Source organism: Sinocyclocheilus grahami, unplaced genomic scaffold (genome assembly GCF_001515645.1).
Source record: "Sinocyclocheilus grahami isolate Dianchi unplaced genomic scaffold, SAMN03320097.WGS_v1.1 scaffold646.1, whole genome shotgun sequence".
Lineage (NCBI taxonomy): Eukaryota > Metazoa > Chordata > Actinopteri > Cypriniformes > Cyprinidae > Sinocyclocheilus > Sinocyclocheilus grahami.
In genome coordinates, this window is record NW_015505825.1 from 343,906 (window position 1) to 354,083 (window position 10,178).

The 10,178-nt window shown below is 36.1% G+C and overlaps 1 protein-coding gene across 1 annotated transcript in view; it reads right to left on the minus strand.

Annotated features, from left to right (window-relative positions):
- The window catches only part of LOC107558489 (polypeptide N-acetylgalactosaminyltransferase 16-like), a 29,857-nt gene extending 21,343 nt beyond the window's left edge, over positions 1–8,514 (minus strand). The window contains exons 1-2 of the mRNA XM_016242148.1: positions 8,451–8,514; positions 1,310–1,375 (exon numbers count right to left, since the gene is read on the minus strand). Coding sequence (XP_016097634.1) covers positions 1,310–1,375; positions 8,451–8,511 — 127 coding nt within the window. The 5' untranslated portion in view covers positions 8,512–8,514. The remainder of the gene's footprint in view (positions 1–1,309; positions 1,376–8,450) is intronic.
- Positions 8,515–10,178: the final 1,664 nt, after the last annotated feature.

Consider the following 10,178-nt stretch of genomic DNA (forward strand, 5'->3'; position numbering starts at 1 on the left):
TATTTGTTTTCCGTGCCTTTCTGAATACAGACACCAACCCATCCATGCACTTCACATCCCCTGCACAGCCTGGAACATTACATTTATTTCCATGATCTGCCATTTTCGCTATTATCCTCGCTTGTTTCTTCACAATACCTGCAGAACTTCTGATGATTCGGCTGGCGGCCGGCATAGAACATGGGCGGGTATATGCAAATGTTGGGGGCGTAACTATTAGTGATCCCGACTGTAACGTCACAGTCGGTGTTATGTTCTGATTCGCCTATTTTTCAGTGGTCTTTTGCATGCACGAGATTTACATAAGAAGGAGGAAACAATAGTGTTTGAGGCTCACGGTAAGTCATTTCCATGTACAGAACTGTTATTATTCAACTATGCCAAGGTAAATTCAGTTTTCCATTCTATGGCACCTTTAAAAAATGTGAAATGTTATTACAACTTAAAATAAGTGTTTCTATTAGTCATTTCCATGTACAGAACTGTTATTATTCAACTATGCCAAGGTAAATACAGTTTTCCATTCTATGGCACCTTTAAAAAATGTGAAATGTTATTACAACTTAAAATAAGTGTTTCTATTTGAATATCTGTTCAAATGTAATTGATTGTTGTGATCAAAGCTGAATTTTCAGCATCATTACTCCAGTCTTCAGTGTCACATGATCTTCAGAAATTATTAATATGCCGATTAGCTGCTCAAGAAACATTTCTGATTATTATCAATGTTGAAAACAGATGTGCTGCCAAATATATATATATTTTGTGGAAACCATGAAACATTTATTTTCAAGATTCTTTGATGAATAGAACATTCAAAAGAACAACATTTATTTGAAATAGAAATCTTTACTGTCACTTTTGATCAATTTAATCCTTAGTTACTGAATTAATTTTGTATTTTTTTTTTATCTCAATGACCCAAAACTTTGGAACAAAAGTGTGAGTATTTAAACTTTGCAGTCTTTAATATGTCCTGACAGAATTGACAGTTTTATGTGAATTATTCCTGATGGAAGTTTAGCACTATATACTTAGAAATGCATCTAAATGAGATCTAAATGAACTGGTATTACTCATGTCAAAACATCATATTTAAATATATTAAATGTATACCAACCAAACTGATTTTTATAAATCAGGTAGCTCTTTAAGGTAACAATGGCAGATCACCACTTTTTTTCTAAAATATTGCAAATGCAAATGCAAAACTAAAACTCCACTAATTATACAATATGCATTTATTATAACATTCAACATGTTTATTGTTAGTATATGAATGTATCTCCACTCCTCGTATCACACGTACCTTCCCGGCGCTCATTTCTCAGACAGCGCACCTTTGGGATCTGAGAGAGAAGTCGACAGTCTTCAGCTACAGAGACACAGCGAGACAGAGAGAGACGGACAGAGACAAAGAGAGAGAGGGACATCATGTGCATTTCAACATTTCAACATGATCATTTTAATGGACAGTTAAAGGGGTCAAAGGATATTGCTGTAACACTCCAAAGAGAAAGGAAAACTTGAAATCACATCATATGACCCCTTTAAGACTGTAATATACAAGATAAACAGTGCATGAATGAAACAAACGCACACACACACACACACACAAGGGAAGCGTGTCCGCTGCTGACCTTTGAGGAGGAAGGATTAATTACAGCGGGATCACGTTGACAAATCAGGTAAATCTACACCTCTAGAGGAACTAAAACCACTGACAGGCCAGGAATCCAGAAACAGAACTGCTTCAGTTTGTAGTGAAATGATTTTCATTATGTTCGGCTGAACTAATCTTCTGCTGATGTGGGACGAACACTGTACTAAAAACACACTGAAAATCAACAGCAGCAGTTTGCAGCTTAAACTGAATGTGATTGTAGACAAAACACAGTAAAAACAAGATTGCAACACTATAACAATTGAAAAAAACAGTTTTCGATTTCAAATTTTCAAATGTCATTTATTCAGCATCAGAGATCATTCTAATATGCTGCTCAAACATCTCTGATTTTAAATGTTGAAAAAAGTTGTGCTGCTTCACTTTTTGTGGTTTGCTGGTTGCAAGCTTTTTTGTTTTTGTATAGTTAATCATAATTTGTTTTTGTATAGTTAATCATAATCTCTATCTGCCATATGCCTTGTGCTTTATATATATATTTTTACATTTTACCTTATTTGTATATTTGTATAGTTGTATTTTGTATTTAATCTGTATTTGTTATCTGTATGCACCAAGGGTCTGAGAGTAACGCAATTTCAATTCTCTGTGTGTATGTCCTGTACATCTGGAAGAATTGACAATAAAGCAGACTTGAACTTGAACTTGAACTTGAACTAGTTGAGCTCTATACACACTGAAAAAAATGTAATCTAAAATAACTGTTTTTCTTTAAGACAAATCATGAAGCAGTGTTATTTCAGTATAGCTGATATACCATTCTAGTTTTTGTTACAGCTTTTTTCAACTGCTTACACACATTTTCAAAACTTTGCCTTTTTTTCAAAACTTTACAAACAAATCCAAGAACACACACACAAAATGCAAAATGCCTCACATCTCTTGCAAAATGAAGCACTGCATTCAAAATATCACAAACGCATCTCAAAAGCAAACATTTGCAAACACCTTTGCCATAATATTAATTCCTGTTAGAGTTTTGTGTGTTACATAGAGAATTGTGTGTTGTGTTTTGCAAAAAGTGTTTTATGAAATTGAAAACTGAGTCAAAGGCTGGGAATTAGTGTATGGTTTTGCAGATTTGGTGTGTGCTTCTGCTCTTTGAGTGTCAGCTTTCAGAAATTGTGTGATAAGTAAAGATTTTGTGTGTCGAAAAGCAGTTGAAAAAAACTCATATTTTGTAAATATGTTGAATTAGATTTAATATTTATATTTTCTGTTTTTACTTTCATTTGAAAGTTGTAGTAATTCTGTTGGGATTTTTAAAAACATTTTTATTATTTGTTATGCCTATACTTTATAAACGTTGAATGATTTGTTTTAGTTGATTGAGTTATTTTAGTACTTCAACTTTAAATGAAAATGAGAAATGTTGCCTTGGCAAATAGCTGAAATACAGTTTTTTTTTACAATCATTTTTGCACTAATAACAGAACCTTCATGTTATTTTTCAAAACTCTAGACACAAAACTCAAAACAGTCATTATTTGTAACACAGGCTGTCCAATGTTCAAAACTATGCATATTGCGTTCTTATCTTTAAAGAAGCCTTTAAAAAACTCATTTATTATGAAATATCATAGGAACATTACTTTAAATCACCCACACGCAAGAAACCCCTAGTTTCACTGTGTGAATAATGAAAGCATTATTCTACACATTCATGCATCATTGTAATAGACTAATGATTCTAGTATCTGTACTTTTCTCTCTACTGTAAACAAAATTTGAAAATCATTGATGAAATAATCAGAACCACAAACCAATAGAAGCAATGAATAAACCATAGAATCAATGAATGCGTAGAACCATATTGAAAGCTGCATCATGTGTTTTGAACAGCTATATTTAATGATTGTACTAAATCTACGCAGTGAAACTATGGGTATCTTGCGTGTGGGTGATCTCAAGTAATGTTCCTATGATATTTCATAATAAATTAGTTTTGTGAACCAATGCTTCTGCAAATGCAAGGCTTCTTTAAAGATAAGAACGCAATATGCATAGTTTTGAACATTGGACAGCCTGTGTTACAAATAATGACTGTTTTGAGTTTTGTGTCTAGAGTTTTGAAAAATGACATCAATGTCATCATTGGTGACAAAATGATTGTAAAATACTATATTTGCATTTTTTTGTTAATGATAATAACCTTGCACTGAACTAATCCATATACGTCAATATTTACCAACAAAACTATTTTTAATAGGTTAAATCAGGTAGAAATACACTTATGGAATCATTAGGCAAAAATTGTAACTGGAATTAGAAGCAAAATTTCCATTCTTCCAGTTGTTCTGATTTGAATATATTGAATGTGTGTGTGTGTGTGTGTGTGTGCATGTTTGTTTTGTGTGTGTGTGTGTGCGTGCGTGCGTGTGTGTGTTTGTGTGTGTGTATGAGTGTGTGTGTGTGCATGCGTGCGTGCGTTTGTGTGTGCGTGCTTGTTTGTGTGTGTGTGCGTGCGTGCATGCGTGTGTGTTTGTATGTGTGCGCGTTTTTGTGACAAATGAGGACATAAATGTGTATAATGACAAAGGTATGACAGGTATTACAAGGAGTAGGTGACTTTTCAGGACATTACCCCATGTCCCCACTTTTCAAAACGCTTATAAATCACACAGAATGGAGTGTACTGAAAATCTGAAATAGCAGAAAGTCTCCTGTGAGGGGTAGGTTTAGGGGTAGGGTTGGTGTAGGGCAATAGAAAATATGGTTTGTACAGTATAAAAATCATTACGCATACGGAGAGTCCCCATAAACCATAAAAACAAACCTGTGGGTGTGGTCATGTGTATGTGCGTGTGTGTGTATGTATGTGTGAGTGTGTGCGTGTGTGTGTGTATGTATGTGTGTGTGTGTGTGTGTGTGTGTGTGTGTGTGTGTGTGTGTTGGAGAATGAAGCCGCAGAGGAAGTGTGGCAGATGGAGGATAAAGCACAGATTACTGTCAGGACAAAAGTCAAGTCACACTCACTCACTCTCATGGCAGATGTCAGCGAGCATGTGTCTCACAAACGTGTGTGTGGATGGACTGGTGTGATTTGTTTTGAAGGAGGAAATGGAATGTGTGTGAAATGTGTATTCAGTGTTAATTACAAAGGAATCCACAGCATCACAATTGATTTTCTGCTTAAATCGGTCCAACTCCTCACACTGCTGGCTGGGTCATGTGGCTGGATGCCAGGATGTGATTGCTAAGTGTTTTCAGCATGTTGCTTTTGAGGTTGCTAGAGTTTTAGGTGATTGCTTATATGTTCCTACGAAATCCTTTTTTTTTTTTTTGCCCCAAAATCTGTGTTTTTAAATTTTCTGGATTCCATTTTAAAACACTAAAATTAAAATTAAAAATTAAAATGAACAAATCCTTTAACATACTGTATACTGTATACTTGAACATACTGTATTGGCTACTGAGTCTGACCACCAAACCACACATCACACTAAAATAATTCAATAACTGATAAGAAAAAATTAAGAAGAAACCTCAAATTGAATTCTGAGAGTGTCCATTTAATTTTTTTTATTGTAAATTATAAGATAACTTGTTATTTTTCCTTTTACTACAATTACATTTAATGTCCCAATCTATAACAGTTTTCGAAAGTTTTAATTGTAACATTTTTATAGTCTTTTACTGTTATAATGACTTTTTAAAGTGTTATTGTGTTCTATGAAATATGTTTGGTTTTTATTTTTCAGAAATGATGTCTTGTTTGTTTCAGTTTCTCTGGATTTTATATTTTGTGATTTAATACAAATGTATTATCAAATAACTGTGGTGATAAAATGAATGCATAAAACTTTAAAAATGTAATGAATCTTCGAAAATGTAATAAAATAAAATGTAAATACTTTAAATGAAACAATTCCTTAAATTTTTTAGCAAATTTTTTAAACATGGACAAATTGCATTATATTCCATAAAGTTAAACCAAACTTTTATTTGGCAGGTTGTAGTGAAAGTCTTTGAGTTTTGACATAAAGACGAAACCGATAAATACCAAATGGCGATCAAGCAATCGCAACTGGACCACTTGAGATGGACTGACCCGACAGTGAGGAATGAGTTGCACGCTTGAGTTTATCACTCTTAAATGAAGACATTTAACTCTAAATATAAACAGCAGTAGCAACAGCAATACTTATCTATTACTTATTTTATCTATTACTATTACTTACTATTGCTTTGAATTCATTGATGGCAGACCAAAAGTTGCTTTGTATGTACGATATTTTTTATTTAAATTGCAAATACTTTGTTAATGTCACAGATTCACCAGGCTCAACACTTTAAGATAAGGTTTGATTCAAATATGAGAAAAATGCCATAGATTGGTGTATTGACAAAATGCTCAATTAATTAAATCATAAAAATTTTAAGAACTTTTAAAATAAAAACAATCAAAACAAAAGAAAAAGTTTAGGGACCAATTCTCACTATTAACTAGTTGCTTATTACCAGAATATTGGCTTATTAGTACTTATAAAGCACATATTAATGCCTTACTCTGCATTACCTTCCTTTAGATCCCTTAAAGGGGTCATATGATGCGATAAAAATTTTTCCTTTCTCTTTGGAGTGTTGCAAGCTATCGGTGCATAAAGACGATCTGTAAAGTTGCAAAGATTAAAGTCTCAAATCCAAAGAGATATTCTTTATAAAAGTTAAGAGTCAACCACACCTACCTAAAAAGGCTTGTTCTAACACGCCCCCACATGTCTACGTCACGATGTGGGAAGATTTGCATAATGCCGCCCAAATGTTCACGCAAAGAAAGAAGGTGTAACTTTTATTTTGGCTGTAGTATTGTTGCTGCCGCCGCCGTGTCGTAAAGGCACTGTGTGTTTCGTTGTGAAAGCGAAAATACTTAGTTTGGCCTTCCAAAAGAGGACGATATCCACTTCGTCATGCCTGGAGCTGATCCGTGCTGGTTGCTGAGGAAATACAACAACTTTGCGCTGTGGATCGCCGGATCGGCTTTCACCGTGGACGAAGCGGAGTCCAGCTCGGGGTCGTCACATGTGGTTGCCGCAAGCCCTCCAGCCGCTCCTTCGTCGAATCCGCTGCCTCCGCTCACTCTAGCCCTCCCGCCGTTCCTCACTTTATCCCCCGGGCTCTGCTCACTCTAGGCCGCCGTGTGTGACGCTGTGTTTCGTTGTGAAAGCGAAACTACTTTGTTTGGTCTTCCAAAAATGGACACGACTAGAAATCAGTGGTTAAGTTGTATTTACAACACTGTTCCAGAACACTTCAACCCAAATATTCAGATGTGTGCAGCACATTTTATGGAGGACTGTTTCCTGATCCTGGGAGAGTAGACTACAATGCCGGCTGTTCTGACTCACAGACTGTAAGTAAGTTTTTTATATTTAAAGAGATTTTATATTTTATATATTTAAAGCAAGTTTTTTGGACAGTGTAGAGTAGCGTTTGTAGTTTTTCATTTCTCTGATCACAAATGCAGACATAGTTTTATGTTTACGAGGCGCGATGCAACGCAACACGTAAAAAGACAGTATAAGTCATTATAATCCATAATTATGTCCCCACTGGATGCAACGAATGCCTCGTTTATAATGGGTTTTCAAGTTTTTGAATCATCGCTCCGGCCTGACAGGGCATCATCACAGTATGGCAAGGGGCGTAACATTTCCGTCTCACGCTTGAGGTATTCGGCCAATCATAACACACTGGATAACTGGCCAATCACAGCACACCTCGCTTTTTTAGAACGAGGAGCTTTGTAAAGATCGACACGTTTCAGAAAGGCGGGGCATAGAGGAGAAACAATAATGTACAGTATGTGGAAAATAATGTTTTTTTTCCTTAAACCACATAAACACATTTCATTACACCAAATAATGTTCTTTTTAGCAACATCCTATGACCCCTTTAATTCGTGTTGCGTCGCTGTAGAAAGCACACAATGCAGGAGTAGAAATAAACAAGAAAGTCCTTTAATAAATCTACAGGCAGGAGAAATGCAGGAGATAAACTTAAATCAACATCACATCAATGATGTCAAAACTAAGGAGCTAGGGCAAAACACAGGGCTTAAATAACAGGAGAGGGCAATCAGGGAGAAACAGAAACAGGTGTGGAGTAATTAATCTAAAACCATGTCTGAGGTTAGAGGATCTTTTAAGTTTTTTGAGTTCCAGCTATATTTAAAGGATGGCTTAGTGCAAATAGCAGCAGATGGTATTTGTATCTCAGTGTGTTGTAGTATTATAAAAAAGCATGCAATAATAACAACAACATATTCTAGATAGGCAGAATTTAATAGTATTTTAGTTCAGAAACCTGAAATGAATAAGACTTGAACCCTTGAAGCACCTTTGGCAACAGTAGAGCAGTTTTATCATTGTCAGCATGTGTGTGTGTGTGTGTGTTTTGTGAGGTGCATGTGTGCTCCATGCCAAAATAAGGAGAGCATAAAGCTCCGCCTGAGACCAACACATGATCTCTGTAAAGGAAAAATCACGTCTCTCTTTAGCGCTCCACTACATTAATCACAGCAGAGCTACACGTCTGATTGTGCCGTTTGTTTCCTCACCGTGGCAACAGCAGGGCCGGGCTCAGTCTTGGCTCACTGATGTACAGAGAATGAGCAATATTTACAACGACCTCCACAGCTAATGTGTCGTCAAAGGTCAAATATGAGCACATACACACACAGGAAACACTTTGTCATCATTCCCTGCTTTCATATATGTGTGTGTGTGTGTGTTCTTGTGCTGCAATGACGTGAAGCTCTACTTACGGTCAGAGCTGAAGTCGTCCACAAGAATAATTTCCTGTATCAAGTGAGGAGGACTTCTCATCAGTACACTGAAACAAAAACAACAGAGATAAATGCACTTTAATAAAGCTAAGGTTTACCTACAACAGATTTATTAAGTGAAGAGAATGTGTGGTAATGTAAGAAATACTGCTGCTGCTCATTTAACATATATATGAATAACCCCCATATCTAGCATACATGAATCCTCGTAGCCGATCTATACAGGTGGAGCTGGGGAAGGTGGAGGGTTTCTGAAGCAAACTGCAAGCACTAGTCATATATTTGAATGTTGAGCAGCAAGCTCATTGGCTGCGGAAGCAAAAAGAACCAATCAGCTGCACCATGTGATGACGTCATTATGTCAGATTGAGTTAGACCCATCGGACTGCGCCATCTAGAGTTTCTTAACAGAACTTTGGATATATTTGTAAGATTTGAAGTACACTACAAGTGCACATTGTGAACAATTTAGTGCAGTTTATTTTCACAAAGGACCTTGACAATCACATAGTAACACTTTGGAAACAGACAACAGAATTGTGGAAGCACTACTTGTATTTTCTAGAGAAAATGGTTTTAACTCTTTCATGTTGTTGCATGACCTGTTTTAGATTTAAACACAGATTTACTGCAACTTAATGTCAAAGTTTCAGTTTGAAACTTCATGACGTCCTCAACACATTTGATTTGAACATGGCAATGTAAAATACACTCACCACACTAGGGCTGTCAAAATTGTTTTCGAATATTCGTTGAATTTAAAATAAAAATCCACATGCAGAAACATTGCATTCGAATTTTAGGTGTGCGTTAAGGAGGCAGCCTTAGCAGTGGCGCACGAGATGCGATAACGATGTAAGTGTCGTTGCATTATAATGTTTTTGTTAGCCTATCCAGTTGAAACCACTGCTGCTTTGTTCATTCAAAATATTGTGGAAAAAGAGAACATCAATGCGGAGAAGATCTTGTTTACATCAAAACTGAAACCAAGCCGTTCACACAGAATGCATATTTCACGCATTTTCTAGAGGGACATCTATCACTGTTACACTTGCGTCTCGCACAAGAGAGTCGCATGTTTAGAAAGCCATGTAAAATTAATGTAAGTTCAACTTTGAAAAAAACATATATTGAGACTTTATGGTGGGTTTTTAAATGAAAAATGTACTCTGTGTGATTGGCTTTCCGTCCTTTGTATTAAAGGGCTCATATGACATTGCTAAAAAGAACATTATTTTGTGTATTTGATGTAATGCAATGTGTTTATGCAGTTTAAGTAAAAAAAAAACACATTATTTTCCACATACTGTACATTATTGTTTCTCCTCTATGCCCCGCCTTTCTGAAACGCGTCGATTTTTACAAAGCTCATCGGTCTGAAAAGCGAGGTGTGCTCTGATTGGCCAGCTATTCAGTGCATTGTGATTGGCCGAATACCTCAAGCATGTGACGGAAATGTTACACGCCTTACCATATTGTGATGCCGTGTCCCGGAGCGACAAGACAAAAACATTGTAAACGAGGCATTTGTTGCATCCAGTGGGGACATAATTACGGATTATAATGACTTATACTGTCTTTTTTATGCGTTGCGTTGCATCGCGCTGCGTAAACATAAAACCATGTCTGCATTTGTGATCGGAGAAATGACAAACAACAAGCGCTACTCTACACTGCTCAAAACTCGTGTTTGAATCGTCAGTGGCA